Source organism: Choloepus didactylus, chromosome 20 (genome assembly GCF_015220235.1).
Source record: "Choloepus didactylus isolate mChoDid1 chromosome 20, mChoDid1.pri, whole genome shotgun sequence".
NCBI classification, from domain to species: domain Eukaryota; kingdom Metazoa; phylum Chordata; class Mammalia; order Pilosa; family Megalonychidae; genus Choloepus; species Choloepus didactylus.
This window is the reverse complement of record NC_051326.1, coordinates 8,423,242-8,446,450: the sequence shown is the minus strand read 5'-3', so window position 1 is coordinate 8,446,450 and position 23,209 is coordinate 8,423,242. Positions and strand designations below refer to the sequence as shown.

Genomic DNA, 23,209 nt, shown 5'->3' with positions numbered 1-23,209 from the left:
AACCGCACGTAAGATGGGGAAAACGCTTCCCATGAAGCTTATTTATAAAGGACATTGTATAAAGAACACTATATGAGTAAAAGAACTTGCTATACCAGTAGAGCCATGTGTATCTTCCATTTTGGTTGCCAGATCATTTTTTTATTAAGAGTATCTCTTAATATTTTATCCACACTTTTAGAATGATTGAATGCAAACATTGCAAGTTTTCTATGGTAAAACCCTAATCTTTAAAACCAATTCAACATAAAGAGATGATAGCTCCAGGTGTTGCCTACAGATGTTTTCTTGAACCATCTTCCAATTGAAGATTGCTTTTCATCCAAGGGAAAGTCTTAGCTGTCTTAATCTCAAAATTTAGTCAGTCCTGGACCACGAGAAATCAGAGTTCTCCAGGCTTTTGCCAAAGATGAATTGTTTGCTAATTCTTACCAGGAGTCTGGTTTGAGAGGATATTCATGGAGTACTGTTTTAAGAACATCCCTGAGAGTTACAGGCCCATTTTGTGCTTAGTGATAGTAAGATCAATAAGGCACAGTCCTTGTCCGTAAGAAATTTATGGCAAAGAGGAGAGAAGACTGATTAAACTGATGAATACAATACAATGTACCAAATGCCATGGAGATGGTGTTATAAAAGTGCTACCAACTCTGGTAGGTAGGTATGTGATAGACTCCAGGTTAGGAAGAGCTTTCTAGAAGAGGTTAAGCTGAGTATTCATTCAAATGAATATTTCTTACATTTCCTATTGGTGCTGTTTTGATTCTAATTGGTAAAATGTAACAGTCAAAAATTACTAGATAGCTGTTAGAGGCAAGGCTCAGTTGTTCAGCTTAGTACTAATGTGAATTGAAAATAGCACAAGATCTCTTGTTCTCTATTCCATGATAAAGCCTCTCAACTATAATTTATTTAATATGGTACCTTTTTAAAACATTTCATTTTGTTAACATCAGCAAGTTTTTCAGCCTAGATAAAGCCAACAGTACCTCCTCACTTACAAAGTTAAGTTTTATTTTTTCATACTTCACACAAACGTATATAGTCATATATCCTTCACCCCCTTTTTAAGCAAAAATGCGATTTTATGAGATACGTTATGCACCATGGTATTTTTATTTTGTGTCATAGACATTTTACTATGTTAGTACATGTAACTTTAACCCATTTATAAAATAACTTGCAGATTTTTAGTGCAGGTTTTACCAGGTTCTTAAACCATTTTGCTGCTCTTCTTCAGTTTAAGTTGTTCACTGTGTGTTTGAATCACAAGCGGTGCTGCAGTGAAGACCCTTACGCAGTTATTCTTTCATATCAATGCCATTGCTGATGTGAAGTCAGTTCCCAGAAGAGAGATCACTGGGTCAGATGACTTTATATTGACTTTTAAACAAACAAAATAATTTGTTCACTCCGGTGGGGGGGAGCATTAATACTCTAGAAAGCACCATATTTCATGTTACATCAGTTAGTTTTCACAATAACCCGGTGAGGGAGTCATTGTTATTCCCATTTTATAAGAGGGGAAACAAGTTCAGAGAGTCTTAGTGGTGTGAGTTCGTTCAGCTAGTTAGAGACTAACCTGAAACTGTATTTTAGGTCTTTTGATTCTAGTTTCTATCAAACCACAATGAATGGTACTAACAAAAATTTTTAATGAGAAAACCACTAGGGGCTTTGTGGCTATATTCCTTAGCTGTAGGTGATGTGGTGATATATAAGGATCTCAACCCTATCTGCACAGGAAGCATCATGTGGAGAGTTTAACAAAATACCAGAAAGTCTGTGCTTGTCTGCCAGCCCAGACTTATTTAACAAGCCTGGGGTTGGTGTCTGAGCATCTGTAGTGTTCAAAAGCCAGCTTCCTAGCTACTGATCCCCTATGAAGGTTTAAGAACTGTGACCTTAAAGTTGGAGTGCTCATATCCCTGAGAGGTACACAAAGAGTTACCAAAGTGTCTGAACACATTTAGTTTTCCAGAAATCAATTAATGGGTCCTCACTGTGTGTATTAAAAAAAGCATTTGTCCCAAATCTTATTGTGGTTCTTTTATCCCGGGGCTTTAGACCTTCAGGACACCGGAGGAAGCTGTGGAAGCGTCCTTAAATGATTAATCATAGCTTCCTCTCATATTCATATGCAGTTAGGAGTGAAACATGGCTTTAGAGCTGGGGTATTGTGGCCTCTGTTGGGATTTTCTGAATTCAGATCAGTGATAGTCTTGTGTAGTAAGAGTAATGACGTTTTTTTTAAAAAACCAGTTCACCCCTTCCTTCCCTAGGCTGATGTCAATGAATGCATTATAAAGCAAAGAATAATGCTAAGAAATATTTTGAAAGTTAGAAATAAATAAATATGTTTATTACAGTATATACTGTCACATATTGAGGAGATAAATGTATGATTTGGTTGGCTCCATTTTTACACTTGATCGAAAATGCTAAAAAGGAGGGAAGAGCTAACCAAACGAAATGGCATGTGTAATTATCACATAATTGTTATTCCTTTAAGGGTGTTGAGAGCATATTTAGATCTACAATCTGGAAGTTGCTTTTATAAAACCCAAAGTGTCATGAGGTGTGGCTACAGATATTTACTATGGTAGGTATTAAGTGTACGGGTAAATTCTTTTATATTGCCTCTAAAACCTTTGGAAGCTTATAAACAAGACTAAAGTGGGAATATTTTTCTTTTAAGTGGAGCCTAGTGTATTGAAAAGATATTTTTTGTTGTAAGTTTTGATATATAGTCTGTGTATAGGTGTATTTATCTTGGGAAAAGTCTAGTCTTGCTCTTTTTTTTAGTCTTGCTTATTTTTAAAAACATTGTAATAAACAAATTCTTTAAAGGTAAGCTATAAGAATCACTTTTTTAGGGGTTATTTTGATCTGGCATACTAGTGACTAATTCACTTACTAAATATTTGAGTCCTCAGAACTAGGTAAATGTGTGAGTGATTTTTTTAGCAAGTATATATTTTAAATATTTTCAAATATATATGTAATGAGTGGGAAATAGTCAAGCAGTAAATAGTCAAGCAGTAAAGAACTATAAAAGTCATGCATACTTTCTTCCCAGATCTATGCACTATAATAGTTGTGTTACTCTTTCTGATTGTTTTCTATGTATGTTTATATACATATGCTTGTATCCTGTTTTTACAAAATGGAATGATAGAGACACAGACTTTTCCACTTTGACTTTCATTTAAAATCCTGGGATATTTTTTCCATAGAAGCTGTAATAATTCTATCTCATGCTATTTAATGGATGCATATTTGATGATTGAATCAGTTTCCCTTCCTCCCTATTACACAGTACCCTTCATATCCTCCCTTTTGGTCCTCGTTCCTCACAGCTATTAACATCTCATGGCACACGGATGTAACCAGAAGTCTGTGATGTCGTGTTAGTTTTGTTTTTGTTTTTTAATTCTAATTCTGATTTAGATTTTTAAAGTTTAATGAGTAAGATGATATTATCAATACATTGAAAAATACCGTTTGGTTGTTGTGGAACTAAAAAGAGTTGCTGGGGGTTAGTTTTATACAGTAAGTGGCATTTGAGCCAAATATTGAAGGATTTGTAGAATTTGCAGTTGGAAGAGAAGATGGTGAAGACCTGTCCAGGGGGCTGTGGAGTACTGTGAGCAAAAGGAAGATGAAGGGCTAAGAAGCACTTTTAGAGTCATGCAATCAACATAGTTGAGTGATGGTTTGTGCTTGATTGGTGTGGAAAAGAACTTTTCATGGACTATGTGTACATGAAAATAGGATTTAGGAAGTAATTGTTGAAATTACGTTCATTTGACAGCTTGGACCCTAAATGATGAACATCATGGAGAGTAACCTCTTTTACAAGCTGTAGCTTACAAGTAGTTGTAAAAAAAAAAGGGGGGGGGGTTGTCCAAGTTGTATGTATCCTTCAAGCCCAGCTTAAATGCTTCCTGCTCCACAGGGCTTTCTGCCATATTGTTGTGAAGACCATATGTTCTTCTAAAATCTGATCTATATGGCTGTGGCAGTCGTCACTTTCCTTTTTACATCTGTGTCTGCCCATAAAGAAATGCCATGTATATTGATACCTTTTTTTCCCTAATTAGTGTTTTGGCCAGCTTGTTTATATCAACTTCAAGGCATCTAAATGAAATAATTTTGCATTCAATTTATTGATTTTGTTATGTGTATTTTGTTAAACTTTAAAGAGTATTCCAAAGCAAATCTCAAGCAGCATGCCATTTCAAGCATAAATCTCTTACTGATGAGGACTTTTTTAAAAAATACAATCTTCTTGCTATTATCAGACTAACATGATTCCTTAATATGTCTAATACTGGTTTTGTATTTAGATATCCCTGACTGTGTCATAGAAGTCTTTTTATAATTGGTTGTTAGAATCGAGATTCAGAGGAGGTTTATACAGTATATATCCTCTTAGTCTGCAATAGTCCTCCTTCCCTCCTCCTCCCCTTCTCCTCCCCTTTAAAATTTCGTGTCATAGATACATGATTTTTCCTTTAAACCAGGTGATTTTTTTTTTTCCTTTTAAACATCCCGTGTTCTGGATTAAGCTATTACTTTCTTTTGTGGTATTTGTTGACTTTGTTCTTTTATCTCTCATATTTCCAGTAAATCGTTGTTTAGATATAGTGGCTTGATTAGGTAGATTGAAATTTGGTTTAGGTTTTTTGTTTTGTTTTGTTTTTTAGGCAAGAATCCTTCATAGGTGATGGTGCTGTTTCCTGTTACATTACATCATAAGGGCTGTAATGTTTGCTTGTTCGACTTTTAGGGTGATTAACCCATACTAATAAAAAACGATAATTTAGAAATACTGCTTTTGGAGGCTTACCTTGGTATATCTTTCACACTTCACATGTATCTTGGACATCATCAGTAGAGCCACTTTTGGCATTATCTAAGAGTTTTCTAAAGCATGTCATCTTCATTTCCATCTGAGTTATTTGACCTGCTCTCTCTGGTGATATTGAAAGGCATCAAGAACTAGCATTGATTGAGGCTGCTTTAGGCTGTGGATCTTCCCTAAGTAGTACTTTGTTTTTCAATATAAAGCAATCGAGAGTCTGCCTGGGAATAAGAGATACTTTGTAGGGACTCAAATACATGTGATTCTCCTTTGAGAGAATTTTTTGGGAAAATAATCTTGCCTTATGTTTGCCTATATATGTGTGCATATACTTAATACTCTTGCCTCTTTGGGAATAGGATCTCCCAAATAGATTTATCCTCACAGAGCTAAATAAAGCATTGTTCAAAGAAATAAATTCGGTAAATTTTTGTTTATTTACTATTTTTTTACTTGAGGTAGAATAAAACACTTTAATTAGATTTGAGCTAATAGAGCCTTTGAAGGAAACTTCTGGTGGCTAAAAATCTGTAAGTTGATAACACTAATTTTTATGCCAAATTTAATTCAAAACATAAAACTTCTCTTTAATATAACTGAATCAGTAAAACTGTTCTTCACCATAGTTAGAGTTTTTGGCTTGCTAGTAAAATGAGTGTGTACAATCTACCCATGAAGTACATAGGCAAATAAGTAGAAAATATAAAAAAAACTGTAGTAATATATCCAGCCCCACTCAAGAAGTGTGTGTTTCAATTCATGACCCAGAAAAACAAATTACTAAGTGTTGATGGTGATTAGGAGAAGGCCTAAATAATTCCCTAAACGTGGATTTAGGTTTAACTTTTGTATATGGAAAGGAAAAGATGTTGCTAAACAAATTTATTTTGTTGGCAAATTTTCAGAAGTGATTTAATATGCTGAAGGGAGGAAGGTATTCTTAAGGATTATAGCACATGTTTGTTTGCAATGGGCGCCTCTAATATTCAATGATTATGTTCAATAGAAACAGTCCAGGAAGGATGACTACCAAGAATATTTCATAAGCACCTTAAATCATTCTCAGTGTGTATTGACCTATGTTTATATGAATTAATTAAGTTTCCGTGTTATTTTGTTGTTTTTGAAATTGATAGAAACGATAACAACAGCCTTTATAGAGGGCCAATTTGGAGTAGTGTAGTACCAGGGGAAAGTTGCCCTCATTACTCATTTTGTGTTGGTAAATGTCTTTGTACAAACCATCTGAGGAAAAGCCTTGTTAATTGTCTCTGTAAAAATGAACATTATAGTTATATATGAAAGTATTTATAAATAGTCACTATCTAGCTATTGAATCACATTTCAGGAAAATAATTTTTTTTATTCAATAGATTGCACCTTTAGATGGCTAAGACATAGTCCCTAGTCCCTTTGATCCCAGGGTTTAATTTCTACTATGGCCTTAAAAATACAACTAATTATAATATTATGAAAATGTGATTAGTTACATATGGTGGTAGAAAGTGCTTTGATTCCATTTATTGTAGCTCTAAATGTTTCCTCCTTTTATTTTTATGGTAGGCATATGGTTAGGAATTGGATCAGATGTCTGAGAAAAGTTAGTACTATGATGATATAAATGTACGATATTAATGCATATTCTTGGTTCTTTACTATAAAGAAACTATGAACTTTTTGGATTAGATATTATAAATTTGGAAACCATCAAAGAACTTAAATTATTTGTATTTGAGGTGCTTTATCTGTTTTTCCCACATAATCAGTCATAATGCCACCTACAGAAAAAGTTAGCTAATACTAAACTTTAGTCAGAATGCTTATTTCTTTTGTTAGGAAACAACTAAAGAATCATAACTTTAAAGACTAACTTTTATTATGTTATTCAGATTTACCTCAAGATTACTTTGGATCTTGGTCATAGAAAAGTTTCTACAAATATTAGCAAATTCTAATTGTTCATTAGAAGTAACAGCATTGGGAGGTTTCACATCGTAATAACACAGACCAAAAAGTTAAAGGCAGAATTTATATCTGGATCAGTGATATGCTGTAACTGCTGAATACATTTTCAAATGAACATAGTTAATAAAGTGTTATATAACTGGATGCTAGGTAGATTCTGTTGCTTGTTAGAATAAAAGATTGTTTTGTTCCTCTATTATCTAACCATTCAAGGTAAAGTCATTAAATTGATTTTCAGGTTCTCCTTTGCCGTCAGATGACACCAGAATTTGTAGCTGCCTAGGAGATGGTAGATTGGCAAAAATTTTGAAGTCCCATGTAATGGCATAGGTATGACCCCCTTCCCTTCCAACTTTGTCATTGAGGTTACTGTAGGAGAGTTGAACTATTGCTTTATTCTTTTGTTCTATTTCTATTCTATTGTTTTACCCACTTCCTCCCCCTTTCTCTCCCTCCTGATTAAAATAAATAGTAACACCCTAAACTGAAAAGTTGAGCTTGAGTCCTGCTGCGTGTGTGTGTGTGCGCGTGCGTGTGTGCGCATGTGTGTCTAAGTCTTTTCCCTGTAACCTACCCTGGCCATTGGAAGATAATAAAATCTAAACTTCCATTTAGATACCATCCAAATCCCCATTCATTATAAGAAAAAATATGGGTGGGGATAGTGTAAATGAAGAAGTTGAAAACAAAATCCTGATGCTTATTTTTTAGTTTTCTCATATTTGGGAATGTATTATCTGCATTTGGTTTTTGTGGAGCAGTTAAAAGAGTAAATACTCTAGAACAGAGGTTGACAAACAATGGCTTTCAGGCTAAATCTGGCTCTTACCACCTGTTTTTGTGTGGTCCACTTACTAAGAATGCTTTTTGCATTTTTAAATAGTTAAAATCAAAAGAATAATATTTTTTATTGAAAAGTATATGAAATTCACATTTTACTGTTCATAAATGAAGTTGTATTGGGACACAGCCATACCCATTCTTTTAGTTATTGTCTAGGGTTGCTTCATGCTACCAAGGCAGAATTGCCTTCAAAGTCTAAAACATTTATCATCTGGCCCTTTACAGGAAAAAAAAATGAGTTTGTTCACAGGTCCTTTAGCTTACGACCTCATCTAGTTGAACCTGAAAGTTAAGCAAAATAGGGTTCCATGTTCTCCAGTGCTTTACTCGAGAAATTTTCTTAGGTTTGTTACTCTGTTCCTTTTTTTTTTTTTTTAATAGATGTGCTATATTACTTACCTATTGGACAGTTATGCAGTTTATAATTTTAGGATCTGTAAATAACAGTATTATGAATGTCTTTGAACATAAAGCTTTTTTATATTTTTGTTCTTAGATTAGATTCCCAAGGTTGGAAATATTGGTTCAAGAGATAGGAACCTATGCATGAAACCAAATTGCCTTCTTAAAGAGACGATAGTTAGAGGTAGTTTTCTTCTTAGAGCCTGTTTACTCTTGCAAGTCTTGTAAGATATCTGAGGCTACGGGTTGCTGCAATTTAAAAGCAACTAATAAGAAAGGTCAGAAGTGGCACCCTTATGTTTAAGTCAAGTGACACTTAACCTGACAGGAATACTATCAAATGCTAAAATGCTATCAGAAGCAGACACGGAAGCATTGGGCATCCAAAAGACTGAGAAAATGTCAGCTCTTTGTAAGAACTGTGGTGATGATGTCCTTAATGATGAAAGGTAGTATTTGTTAAGCACTTATTAATAGTTCACAGAACAATTTTGGATGTATTATCTCAGTTGATCTTACAACAGAAAAGTAAACTAAAATTTAGAGATTAGGTGACTTATAAAGCCAAAACTTAACTCTTATTTTTAGAGTCTAAATCACTATTTCTGCACTACCACATTGTATTACAAATCAAATTATTTTCATTGTGCCTTTTTTAGGATAGCAGAATGATAATTTTAGAACCGTTTCCATTTTCAGTAAGAAGAATGTTAAGTTTTTGACTGGAATGTTCACCTAATAAGGACAATCTATTCCCAGAGGATATTGATAAATAAAATTTTACTTACTGGAAAGTGTTTTTTTTTTTTTTTTTAAATGATGAACTAGTGGATCTTTGTACTTTGAGCCCAGGGTTTAGGACTTAATATTAGTTAATACGTATTTGCAAATTAAATCACAAAGTCAAAATTATGTGTGTGACGGGTGCTTTATCATGCTCGTAGGATTTAAATTTGAAGCATTCTCAACAAATTAGAAAGTTGCATAGCTATCAGGGAATGATAAAGTGTTCCCCCAATACAAATTTAAAGTCTCGTAAGTGATTGAAAAGAAGTAATCCCTGATAACATGTGAGTAATATCCTGAAGTTTACATAGGATTGGCTATTAGATTTGGGAAAATAGTTAATGCTAGTCAACATAAACCTTCTTACTGTCTTTCTTATAATGAAGATTCATTTGGGACCATTATACAATGGGAAATCTAAAAAATAAAGGTTTAAGAGAAGATGACATCACAAATTTAAATCTGAGAAAAAGTATGAAGGACATAGGATCTAGGGCAATATGGAAAATTCTATGAAGTACTTATAGAATAATCGGATGTCCAAATTTAGGAAATTGTAAAGAAACAGTAGAGTTTGAGCAGAGTATATGAGACATTAGAATGGGTTTCTGTCATATTCAAACTGAGAATATTGGTTGGATGACTTAGAAGTGTAGGACACATCTAGACCAGGATTCTTTTACTTATATTGATAATTGGAGTGTTTGTGTGTGTGTTTATGTGTGTGTTCCTGTGATGTGAGAATATTTGGTCCTACAGACAATTCTGCTTTTTAAAAACCCAAAGTGTCATGAAAGTGTGGCTAGAGATGTTTATAGGTGTTGGGTGTAGAGGTAAATTGTCTTATCTGTATGTGTGATATACCCCACAATACAGTGTTAGAAGTTTTGCTCTAAGCAGTCGTGTTTTTTGAAGAAACTGAGAGAAAAACTAGTTCTTTTTATTTGTGCACATATTTATAATTTCTGTTGCTCTTCATTCCTTCCTGAAGATCTGAATTTCCATCTTGTATCATTTTCCTCCATCCTGAAGAACTTTTTTTTTTTAAGCGTTTCTTGAGGTGGAGGTCTGTTGCATGAATTTTCGTGGTTTTCTTGTATCTAAAAATGTCTTTCTTTAGCTTTTATCCTTGAAGGATATTTTCATCGGATATAACATTGAGTTGGTATTTTTTTTTTTGTCTTTCACCACTTTACAGGTGTCATTGCACTATCTTCTGTTCTCCCTTGTTTCTTTTTAGAAGTCAGTCGTGATTCATATCTTTGTTCCCCTATGTATAATGAGTCATTTTGCTGTGGCTCCTTTCAGGCTTTTTCTCTTTATCTTTGGTTTTTAGCATTCTAATTGTCATGGGTACAGGTGTGGTTTTCTTTGCATTTACCTTTCTTGGGTAATACCTTTCTTTGTTAATGTCTTTATATTAACTTCTTAAATCTGTAAGTTTGACTTTCACTAAGTACAGGAAATTTTTGCCATTATTTCTTCAGATACTTTCCTCCTGAGGCTCCGGTTACATGCATTTTAGACTTTTGGTATTGTCCCATAGGTCATTAAGGTTTTTTGTTTTGTTTTGTTTTGTTTTGTTTTCCCTGTTCTTCAGATTGGAGGTTTCTATTGCTGTCACCCATCTTTCTTTATCACCAATCTCCTGTTAAGTGCATGCAGTAAAATTTTTTCTTTATCTCCAATCTGCTATTATGTACATCCAGTAAAATTTTTTCAGATTTAGAATTTTCATTTGGTTATTTTTGTAGTTTCTTTTTCCCTCATGAATTTTTCATTTTTTTTTTCATTCATTAAGAGTGTATTTTTCTTTTAATTTTTGAGCATAGTTACAATAGTTACTTTAAGATCCTTGTTTTTTATTTATCTCCAATCTGCTATTAAGTGCATCCAGTAAAATTTTTTCAGATTTAGAATTTTCATTTGTTTTCTTTTGTAGTTTATTTTCCCTCCTGAATTTTTCATTTTTTTTGTTTTCATTCATTAGGAGTGTATTTTTCTTTTAATTTTTGAGCATAGTTATAATAGTTACTTTAAGATCCTTGTTTGCAATTCTAACCTCTGGGTTTTTTTGCAGGGCAGTCTCTATTGATTGACTTACCCTTTGTGTAGGTGACATTTTCCTATTTCTTCATGTCTAGTAATTTTGGATTGTATTCCAGATTTTATGCTGGGTATATTTAAGATATTGTAGATTCTGTTATGCTCTTATGATGAATGTCGGGTTTTCATTTGTTTTATTTTGTTTTCATGGGACACAAACTCCGTCAACAGCAGAAACTTTTGTTCTGTGTTTTTTTAGTCTTAATAGCGCTTACTTTTTGACAACTGTTAACGAATCCAGCTTTTCTAGCGTGTTAACGAGAAAGAATAGCTTGGAATCCTCTAGTCATACTTTTCCTCCTTCAAATTCTTGCATCTGATTCCATGTTTTAGTTTCTGATTTGAGTACTTTAGCTGGGTTTTGCATACAGAAGAAGGCACTCTTTGTGCTGTAAAGTTCCGTGGGTTTAAACAGTTTCATAGAGTCATGTGTCTACAACCTGAATACCATAGAGATGGTTTCACCCTAAAAATTCCTGTATATGGCCCCTTTGTAGCCAGCACCTTCTTTCACCCTTAATTCCTGGCAGTCACTGATTTTTCACCTATAGTAATGCCTTTTCCCAAATATCATATATATGGAATAACAATGCAAGCGTTTTGGGTTGGGCTTCTTGGCAAACTGCATTTAAGATTTTTCTGTGTCGTGTGAGAACCAATGTTTTTATATTGCTGAGTACTATTCCATTGTATGGGTGTAGCAGTTTGTTGAAGGACATCTGGGTTGTTTCCAGTTTGGGGCAGTTATGAATAAGGCTGCTATAAATATGTGAGTACAAGATTTGTATAAACAAATTTTCATTTCACTTGGGTACTTAGGAGTAGAATTTTGGGGTAAGTGAATTTTATGGTGAGTGTGTTTTTAACTTGGTAAGAAGTTGCCACACTGCAACGTGGCTGTATCATTTTACATTAGTACTAGCAATCAATGAGAGGTCCTGTTGCTCCACGTTCTCATCACTACTTGGTATCATCAGGCTTTTTTTTTTGTCTTTTAGCTATTCTCATAAATGTGGTGGTATCTTATTGTTGTGTTAAATTTGTATTTCCCTAAAGGTTAATGATGTGGAACATTTTTTCATATGCTTTGTGGCAATCCATGTATCTTCTTTGATGTGCAGTATCTGTTTAGATCTTTTGCCCATTTTTAAAATTGGGTGGTTTGTTCTCATGTTGATTTTCGTTTAAGGGTTCTTTGTATATTATTGGATATGTGATTTGCAAATATTTTCTCCTAATGTGTGGTTTGTTTTTTCATTTCTTAACAATGTCTTTTGCTGTTGAAGTCCAGTTTATCAAGATTTTCTTTTATGGATCGTGCTTTTGATGTTGGTCTAAAAAACATTGCCAAACACAAGGCCATACAGATTTTCTCCTCTGCATTCCTACAGGTTTTATGATTTTTACATTAGGTGTATGATCCATTAATTTTTACAGTAAGGTGTGAGGTATGTGTTGAGAGTCATTTTTTGCGTATGGTTGTCCAGTTGTTCCAGCACCATTTGGTGAAAAGATTGAAGAGATTTTTAACAGCTGAATTTTGAATGCTTCTGCTGCTGTTCTATTATGTAATTTGGTTTTCACAATAAGTCCATGTGGCAGGTTCCGCTCTTATCCTCACATGAGGAAATTGAGAAAAATAGCTTAGGTTCCTTGTCTAGATTTGTAGAATTTGAGTTCTATAATTTGAATCCAGGAGTTTGAGCTTTTTATCTTTAAGGCTGATGGCAAGGATTCAAATATGGAAATGAGATATAATCAACATCATTCAGAAAGATGTCTTGATTGCATTTCGAAGTTTAGATTGCAGGTTGGAAAGACAGGAGAGGATTGATCTGAACAATCAAATAATTGGAACTGAGTGATATGGATGGATTTAAGTGAGGTTGGCAGGTCGATTTGGCAGGACTTGGTAAGTGATTGGTTATTGGACATAAGAGAGGAAAGAATTAAAGTCAGAAGTGGGAAAGAAGGGTAAAGTTGGACTTTCCTGTGGTAGATTGGGGGTGGGGGGAGGCTATAATTGGAAATTTTGAATAGGAGAGAGATTTGGTTTGTAAATACAAATATGGGGGGTCCTAAGCAGACAGTTCTTAAAGCATAATGAATAGATGCGATTGCTCAGGATAAAGGGTAGAAAAAAGAGTGCCTTGGACAGAATTTTAACATTCAAAGGATGGGAGAGAAATAGCAATATGCGAAGAAACCTGAGAAGTAGCAACTGGAGACACAGGAAAATAATGAGAAAAAAATTATTATAAGAGGACAAAATAAGAACAGAGAATTATTACAGGAGGGGAGGGGTGCTTTATGTCATATGCTGTGGAGTTTTAGAGAGAACTGATTGGGGAAAATAATAGGAACATATTTTAAAGCCCTGTTGAGTTTGAAGACTATGAATCTAGTGACTTCAATCTAGAAGAGTTTTCTCTGTAGTGGTTACAATGGGAAGCAAAGGGCCATTAAATCAAAAACATGCTGTCACAAAAGAGATAAAGCAATTTAAACTGTTTGTTAGGAATGGAAAGATAGAAAAATATGATTTAGTTTTAGTTTGAAGAGAAGGGAAAAGAATTGTTCTTGAGGAAAACTTACTCTGAATAATGTAATTACCCTCACAGCAGATTAATTTATATGATGCTTTGAGGTAGAACTGGATCACCATCTTATTGATTAAGTTTATATTACTACTTAAATATTTTCAGTGAAAAATTTCTATTTATTGGTGTAAGAACTACAAATAAAGAAATACCAAGAACTTTTGAAAAATCTTGACTGAAAAAATTAAGTAATGGAAAATAATTTTATAATACAAAATACATAATAAAAAGATAGCTATATTTTAATGTCTTTGCTCCCTAATCTTTACGTTCCTTCAGTTCTTTTGCTCAGAAACCAGTAGGGGGTTCTGTTGGCATACAGAATAATCCAACAAAGACTCAATCTCAGGTTTTTCCTGCAAATTTTAATGTAAATTATCCTGCACTCTATTTAGGAAAGCCAGTCTTCTTAGAGAGAACCATTCTTGCCCCTCTCAGATCATCCTAACATCGGTAGTAGTATTATATAAAAAGAGTTGATATTGTCTATTGTCTAAAGATATCTTTCTATTAATTTTTGTTCTTGTTATTCAACAGGTTTGATCTGTGGATGAAATGAATCATGATTTTCAAGCTCTTGCATTAGAATCTCGGGGAATGGGAGAGGTAAATATTTATGAATATTATGAATGGGAGAGGTAAATATTTATACCATACTTTGATTATTTCAGCCAGTGAGAATTATTTTTTTTAACCAGGAATCTTCTTGAAAATGGTGGTTGTATCTTCCAAATGATGTTCGGTTTAATCTTAGATCATACACTTCTGTAGTTAATGATTTTAAGCTTTTTTTTTTCTTTTTTCTTTCACGTTTAGCAGTAATTTTTAGTATGATTATTTGTGTTTAGGGGATTGACTGAATTGGTTAGAGAATGTCTTATATTTTTGGTAATGAACCTGAATTAGCTTTCCTCAGAAGAAAACACTTTCTTTACCCTTGTCCTGCTGTTTTATATATGTATGCTGTGTTTGCTTTAGGCACACTTGAATTTCATTATTCTCCCTCCCCAAATTGCTCTTTTTCACCCACAGCTGTTGGCTTAATAAACTAATCTTCTGCAAGATGCTACTGAAAAGTTGACTCTTTTATCTATTGTCCCATTGCTATCTGCATTTGAATTAATTACTTCCTCATCTGACTTCTCATAGTTCTTTATGCAAACTTTTTTATTTTATTGCTAGTCAGTTTGTTTTTTGTCTCTTTCCCTTGTAGATTGTTAGCTTTGAATACCTAGTAGGTACTCCCCAAATTTTTAATGGATTTTATCACTCCTGTTAATCTGTAATTTTTGTTGGGGGTACCCCATTTAACCTCTTTGTTATATTTTTAAGACATCAAAAATACTTCCATATACTAATGAATATTTTAAAAACTTTAATTAATTATGAAAACCCTTGTGGTCACATCTTAACTTTGTCGTGTTCTGTAATACCTAACTTGGTGTGGACTGGTAATAGAAAGTAACGGTGAACAGACCTAAGATGTAATTAACTGCTTGCTCCTGGAGATTATTTTACTTTGGTAGATTAGAGACCTTCATGAGACTCACTCCATCCAATGCTGTGCTCTTCAGATGCAGAAAGAGAGTCCAGTCACTCCTCTGGGCCACAAGAGGGCACCCTGCAGCTAGCTAACCCTCCCCTTCTCCAGAACAGCGTTTTCCAAAGAGTTTGTCATTTTCAGAGGACTGATTTAAGGGTGAGTGAAGGTGCTTAAGCCTAAGTATTGCCAACATAAACTTGTTAGTCCAGTGCATAAGGTAAAATTCTGGGCCCTAAGAAAAATTTGAGAGAGGGAATAATTTTTTTATTAAACGAAACAAAAATGACAGCTCCACTGCAGTGCTTTGGCTGCTTAGGCATTTTCACTACTGGGGAATAAAAAGAGGTCATTGAAAAGGGCTTTCCTTTTTTTCCCTGCCACTTGTTTTCTTTGGTCTTTAGAAAGCAGAATAACCTATCTTAAAAGTGAGTTTGAGCAGTGTTTCAGCCTTCTGATCTGTGACAAACGTAAATTTGCTGATTCCTTTAAGAGCAGGTAAAGTCATACACCCCTACCTTAATTCTAGTTAGACTCCCTACACTACTTCCCACATCTGCATTTTGTATGTATTTTTAAATTGGCTCTTTCCTTCTCCCTTTCTAAATAGAGCATTTGACACATCCAAAGATATTTTTGCAGTTTGAGTAGATGAAATGGTCAAAAATGGTGGTTGAAAGGGTTTTTATTTGGTAGTTGTTTGGGGGTGGAGGAAGGTGTCTGAGGATTCAGAAAAAGAGGAGCTGGTTGGGATAGTATGTTAAACCAAATAAGCTTAAATCCAGGCTTTGTTAATGGAGGTGTTAGATGCGCAGAGTGAAAGTGACTGGGGTTCAGTGTTTCCTGCCTGGTGAATGGCTGCAGGTAGTAGTGCATTTTTGATCTTCATCCAGTAAAAATGTATTTTTAAATATGCTGTTATTCACTAAAATTTTTGCCTTAACAGTTCACCAATTAATACTGCTATCTCTAACAGTTAGCTAAGAAACCTACTCAGATTTCTGTCACTGGGTTCTCTCTCCCACAAGCCTTTCTATCTTTCCTCATCTCACAGGCAGCAGGGAACCTTCTGGGATTTCCTTCTTTGCCTCTCTCTCTCTCTCACCAGTCTTCTCCTCCTTTCCTGACAGGTGAGGTTTTTTGTTTTATCCCAGAATTCATTCTTTGGATTAAATTAAAAGTAGCCTTGAGTTTTGGGCTCTTGAATTTTCTAAAATTGCTTATTTTTTTTTAATGCAAAAATCTTTTTTTAATGGATTGCCCTAATCTTGACTTTTTAAAAAATATAGTTTTTGCTTATTATGTGTTTAGTTGTAGATCTCTAATGTCCAAAGCACTGCATTTATGTAAGAACTAATTGCAAATGTACTGTTTTTTGTTTTTGTGTTTTGTTTTTGGTAGATTGTGATGACTTTACTAACCCATCATCAGAGAGGGCAGTCTCTTCTAGTGTTCATCCAGAAATAGGAACAGAATTGTATTTTTGTATTTTTCTATGCATAAACTCATCCTTTACTTTTTTCACTAACAGCATGTTTTTTGTCGAAAGGCCTACTGATTTGAGTTGTCATGTGGTTTAAAAAGAGCAAAGCTAATCCATGGGATGGTGAACTCAGATTCATTGGTGTAATGTTTTAGTGCACTACACTGCAGAGGCACATGCATCTACCTATCATCTCCAGGTTGTCTGGGGTATCTGTAACTAGGTTAATGTTTATTTTTTAAAAAGGGCAAAGAGGACCCTGTCTAAAGTTCTTGAGAACTCAGAATTTAACTTGAAATCACTGCTTAGTATGTTGTATTATGGAACTAAGTCTATAGCTTGGTATGATAAATAATGCTCCCTCCTTTCTTTTCTGACATGATAACATTTAAAGAAAATGTTTTTATACTGAGATCCCAGATCATACAGAGGGAAAACAGAGTGGATAGGGAGAAGGAGATGTCTGTTTTCTCTCAGATCTGTCACTAGTGCTATGACCTTGAGTAAGATGGACATCTTTGAAGATAAGAATAACTTTTTGTATGAATGACATATATCTCTCAAGTTTTATAGCTCTGATCTGAACTCTTAAGGAAATCAAGTGTTTCAAACAGGTGCAACAATCTTATCTTAGTCTTTATCCACTATAATGAAGGATCACCTTATATGCGAAAATAGCATGATAATATCTTAAATTGTATTATTTCTCATACCTAGCAGTGTTTTCATACTGGAAATCTTCAGAAATATTGTTGAATTAGACTGTCTTCTATGGTAGTTAAATGTAAAGAGCATCAGCCTTATAGTTAAACAAATATGGGATCAAATCCTGATGCTGCCATTTACTAGCTATGTATATATCCTTGGCCAGTTTATTAAACCTGATTCAGTTTCCTTATGCAAAATGCTTCTATATTAGGCATCTGTTCCTCATAAGGAGTGGGTGAGAGGTTCATGATTTCCCCAAGATACTCAAACTGACTCAAGAATAAAGAAGGCAAACAACTGTAGATGAGATCTTTCTAATGAATCTTTGAAATAATTAGGCAGTCAAATGTTGCTGGCCAGTGTGCTATTCATGTTTTATAATAATAAAGGATTCATGGTTTTGGTGGTGCAGGTACCTAAAATTTATGTGCCTGCTATGTGCTACATGCTGTGCCAACTAGTTTACTTAACATTATGTCATTGTAACCACGTAAGAACTCTGTGACATGAGCTTTATTATTATCCTTACTTGACAGATGAGGAAACTCAAAAAAGGTTAACTCATTGACCCGAGGCCACATGATAGTGGCAGAACAGCAGTTTGAACTCATGAGTGTCTTGACTGTTTGCAATACTCCCCATTGGAAGTAATCAAACATTAATAATTCCTGGGTATCTTATGGGATATTAGGAATGGAGACATTTGGAGAGGTGGCATGAGTTGAAAAAAGTAGTGGTAATATCTTTCATTAACAGAAAGGATAGGGTCTGGAAAAGCACTATTTCTGTGTAGTGAGCCAGAACATACCTTGTGTGCTTTGGCTCGCTACACAGTTTAGTTATTAGCCTCTATACCTATCTTTTTTGAGCTTCCTTAATAAATATGGTGACCCTTACATTCTAATTTGTCCAGAGATACCTGTTGTCACGGCATAATTTTTTTTTTAATTAAATTCAGTTTTATTGAAATATATTCACATACCATATAGTCAATCAATTGTGTACAATCAGCTGTTCACAGTATCATCATATAGTTATGCATTCATCACCACAATCTATTTCTGAACATTTTCCTTACATCAGAAAGAATCAGAATAAAAAATAAAAGTAAAAAAGATCACCCAAATCACCCCCCCATCCCACTCTATTTTTCATTTAGTTTTTGTCCTCATTTTTCTACTCATCCATCCATACACTAGCTAAAGGGAGTGTGATCCACAAAGTTTTCACAATCACACTGTCACCCCTTGTAATCTGCATTGTTATACCATCGTCTACAGGAGTCCAGACTACTGGGTTGGAGTTTGGTAGTTTCAGGTATTTACTTCTAGCTATTCCAATACATTAAAATCTAAGAGGTGCTGTCTATATAGTACACAAGAATGTCCATCAGAGTGACTTCTTGACTCCATTTGAAATCTCTCAGCCATTAAAACTTTATTTTGTTTCATTTTGCATCTCCCTTTTTTGGTCAAGAAGATATTCTCAATCCCACGATGCTGGGTCCAGATTCATCCCCGGGAGTCATATCCTGTGTTGCGTGGCATAATTTTTAATAGCATCCCCTTATTCAAAAGCATCCCAGTTTGGATAAGTTATAGGAACACCTTAATTTAAAAATCATAATGTGGGTGTTTAGACTTTAAATCCATTTAATCCTTTGGAGTATGTTAATTTTTTGGTTTGGGTATTTTATATAACAATTTGTACTAAGAAATCTTAGTGTAAGTGCACTTCATAGCATAAATCCTAATAGCAAGATTTTTTTTTTTTTTTTTTTTAAGGCAGTATGGTAGCGTGTTGACTGATTTCTTTGTGGAGATGGACAGGACAAGCCATTAATGCCTTCTGAAGGAAAGAACTAGTAAAATGGGAAGTAAATTTGTATGTCCATTCAGTCATAGAGAAGCAGGTTGACAAGAAATACTGAGTTGCCTGACCTTGGTTTTGAGCTTTTATGAATCAGGGAACTAATATGAAATGGTATTGGGTATTATGCTTTACAGATCTTCAAGATCTCTCAGCCCTTGTTTTCTGTAACATGCTTCCCCATTTCTACTAAAGTGAAAGAGTCTCCAGGGGCAAATCTCTATTTTTATTGCAATTCCAATCAGTGTATTGCTTAACTTTTTTTTTTTTTTATCTGTTGCATCCTAAATTGTTGCCTTGCCCTATATTTAGTCCATTTTAACCTATTCTTGGTCATGAGCTAGTAGTTTCTGTAAAAGTACTTGATATCAGTGTCTAAATGGTTACAGAAAAATGTTGGTGAAGGCCTCTGATAAGAAGTGTTAATTTAATAACGACTGAATTTTATTTCTGTCCATAACATATAAATGTGAAATGAAGTGATACTCATATGTAGCACAGTGCCTAGCAAAAAGTAGACACAGTTCATAAGTGCTTGAGATTGATTTTTTTTTTTTTAAATAGTCTACTCTGGCTTTAAGATGAGTCTGTATTTAGTGAATTAGTTGTTTCAACTTCTCTTTATTTTAGATTTCTTGTTCCTTACTATTATTTTTACATTGAAACATTTTTCTTTATGAAGTATGGGATAAAATCACTTCTTTATTCTCTCAGGAATTATTTTCTTCTGCTTGAAATGGCTTATTTATAAAGTATTTTTAAGATCTATTAACTTGAGTTAATATATCATATATGATGCTTTAACGTTGTATTATCAACTTTACATTTTGTTTGAATATTTATATGAGTTTTATGGTGAGATGAGATTTTTTTTTTAAATTAAAGGAACAGGTTGCATTTTACTTACTGGAATTTCTGTTAGAGCAGATTATTATTAAATGTCTATACTTTAAATGCAAATCATTTGCAGCCCAGGAAGACCCTAATATGTAAAAACTATTCTGTTTTAAAATAGCAGAAGTTGGTTTCCTTGAAATTATAAATATTTAGTTTAGCAAAAGATCTATAATTTGGGAGCATGCCAAAATTGAATTTCCCCCCCTTTCTTTCAAAAAGCTAAACAGAACACCTTGCTGTTCTCCAGTTTTTCTCTTTTTGGTCATCAGCACTACCATCTACCTTGTTACGCAAGTTTTAAAGTTTGATCTTTTCATCCACATCCCCCTGCCCCCTAATTTGTATTCAGATCCTATTGACTCTTCTAAATGTTTCTCAAAGCCATTTTATTTTCTCCGTTTTTTTCTGCCAGTACCCCATTTCATTCTTGCAACTTGAACCTGTTGTAATCCTCCTAAAGTGATCTGTTTTTGCCTGGTCTTTCCTCCTTTCTGTTCATTATTCTTACTGTCACTGGAGTTGTTTTCTGAAACATAATGATGTCACTCTTGCCAACCTCTCTTGATTCCCTATGGCTTTCATATAACATCCTATTTCCTTAGCATGACTTGAAGGTTCTTCTTGATCTGACCTAGTTAGCTTTACCATCCTCAACTTCTGATTTTCCCACATCGGTTCCTCCACTTCACACCCTGTTCTCCACACTGCATTTTCTGGAGTTTTACCTTTGTTCATGCTTTCCTGTGCCTTCCTCACCTTTCACTCTCACTTTCAACCCCTAATACACACACACTCTCTCCCTCTACCCCTCTCCCCCCTCTACCCATCTCCCCCTCTCCCTCTCTTCCTCTTTGCCTCTCTCCTCCCTTTCTCCCTCTCTCCCTCTCTCCTTTTTTTCTCTTGTTTTTCAGATCCAATTCAGATATTCCTAAATTACATTCTATTATAGTTAATTTGCTTGTGAGCCCTCTAAAGATGATAAATTACATGCCCACAGGTAATTTAGTGGGATCACTGCAGTAATAAAAAGTTTGGTTGTGAGCACTGAAACACCAGGTACATAATTGTGGACTGAGAGGGATCTACATCTTATGAGTGCTCATTTTAAATGCCAAATACATATTTCAGAAAACCAGTATACTCTTTTTAATCAAACATATCCCCAGTCCACCACCTCTGAGTGGTCAGAGAATATAGAGAGGAAGAGACCTGGATGAGTATTTAATAATGATTAGGAGTTTGCCAAGTGTGCATTTTGAGTAATCAGTGAATGGTTGTATCATCCCAATTTTTTATGTGCTGTGTATATCACAATATAGGATAGAGCATAGAGACTTGAGATTATCTCAGTAGTATTTGGGTTCTTTTCTGTGTATTTCTGCCATCCATAGCATCCCTATTTGGGATTGACAGATTGCTAGTATGCAGGAGCTAGTAAGATTGTGCAGTTCACTTCCATTGAATAACTGAAGTAAAAATGAGGAACATTTTCTATCCTGGAAACTGTAGGATAGGAGGTAGTCCAGGGGCAGTACTTCCACTATGTGTAAGTGAAAGAAAAGTTTTAATTGTTCCTATAGACATTGTTGGTTCTTGAGTAAGAAATTTGGTAAGCATTATAAAGAAATTTATGTATCAAGAAAATCACATAGTAACAAAAAGAGTTGAAAAGTGTAGATGAGTAAGACGGGGACTTTGATTAATATTCATGTCTGGAATTATTAGAGCCAGTACCTAAACATAGATTGGAGATTATATTATTACTAACAAGACAAATTAGGAACATTTTCATTAGTATTGAAAAGTAACTAGTATATATCAGTGGTATATGTTTGCTTTCCCCTACCTATTTGGTAATTAGAATAAATTTAAATAATTATTTGTTTTCCTTTTTTCCTCCAAATAGCTTTTGCCTACCAAAAAGTTTTGGGAACCTGATGATTCAACAAAAGATGGACAAAAAGGCATATTTCTTGGGGATGATGAATGGAGAGAGACTGCATGGGGAACTTCTCGTAAGTTATTGGTATATCTGTGAAAATTATGAATTTATTCATTTTTTTTTCCAACAAACCCTACATACCCCACACTATATTGGAAGAAAATTTTCTGTTGTGGAGGATTTCCTATGGCACTACAATGCACATTTTCTTAGGGCACTTAACCCTTATTTGACAGTGCAACCGCTGGTTAGACATTTTTGTCATAGTAAGATTTTATTAAGTTTTATTTGAAATGAACTCTGATTCTGAATTTCCATTAAAATAGATGACATGTTAATATAACCATAGAAATTTTCGACCTTAAATTGTGTTAGGTGGCAAAGACTGATTTATCTAATTTCAACTCAGTGTTGTAGCTTTATTAGACATTCACCACACCTGGAAAGGAAGTAACTTCTTAGTAACATAGAACTCCCAGAAAAAGAGCGGAGCTTTGAATTTTTTGATTTCTGGAAATAAGTAGTGGGAGTGACTTAGGTCTGAGAATCTTTTAAAAGGGGAAATGAAGTGTCATATAAGGAGTGTAACTCACAGGAGTGACTGTATATTGGTAAATTAAAGAACATAGTTATATTCTTAAAATAGCATATCATTTTACTAATGATTGTTAAGATGTTTTTGACTAGGTAAATCTGAGAGGTGTACAGATGGAACTACCAACGTGTATTTTATATATAGGTTTTCTTTTTATAGCTGAGTTTAATGCAGTTTGCTTAAGTTATGCCAAATGACCAAATTAACGATTTTTTAAAAACTAATTTCAGGATGGTAATTCTTAAATTAACCTTATATTTTGAGTATATAATGTCAGTTGTTTCTTTATTCTCCAAATCATTAAAATATATTTAAAGATTTTTGAACTCCTCTGTGGTTTTAAAACTAACACTCATTGTTAAACTGAAATAATTGCCAAAAAGCTAAAACCCAAAAGGTTCAGAAGTTCTAGACTGTTTTAGTGATAATACTTTTTGTAATCTAAAAAGATTGAAAACTTTGGTAACATCTAACTTAGAACAAAATTTCCTTAAAATGTTGGAAATTTTCTTTGAGTTCAGCCAATACGTAATGCCTGTGTATGCCAGTTTTGGAGGATACAAAAGTAATGAGATATGATCCTTGTCCTCAAGGGTTGTTCATTTT

General features: G+C 34.1%; 1 protein-coding gene across 8 annotated transcripts in view; it reads left to right on the top strand.

Moving 5' to 3' along the window:
• PUM2 (pumilio RNA binding family member 2) overlaps nucleotides 1–23,209 on the top strand; it is an 83,647-nt gene that overhangs the window by 3,547 nt on the left and 56,891 nt on the right. For 6 of the 8 annotated variants that reach the window (XM_037812493.1, XM_037812491.1, XM_037812495.1 and 3 more), the window contains exons 2-3: nucleotides 14,107–14,175; nucleotides 21,973–22,081. In XM_037812493.1, coding sequence (XP_037668421.1) covers nucleotides 14,125–14,175; nucleotides 21,973–22,081 — 160 coding nt within the window. In that variant the 5' untranslated portion in view covers nucleotides 14,107–14,124. Of the gene's footprint in view, nucleotides 1–6,926; nucleotides 7,163–14,106; nucleotides 14,176–15,143; nucleotides 15,269–21,972; nucleotides 22,082–23,209 lie in introns of those variants that run through there. The other 2 variants (XM_037812490.1, XM_037812496.1) reach the window with 2 other exon arrangements.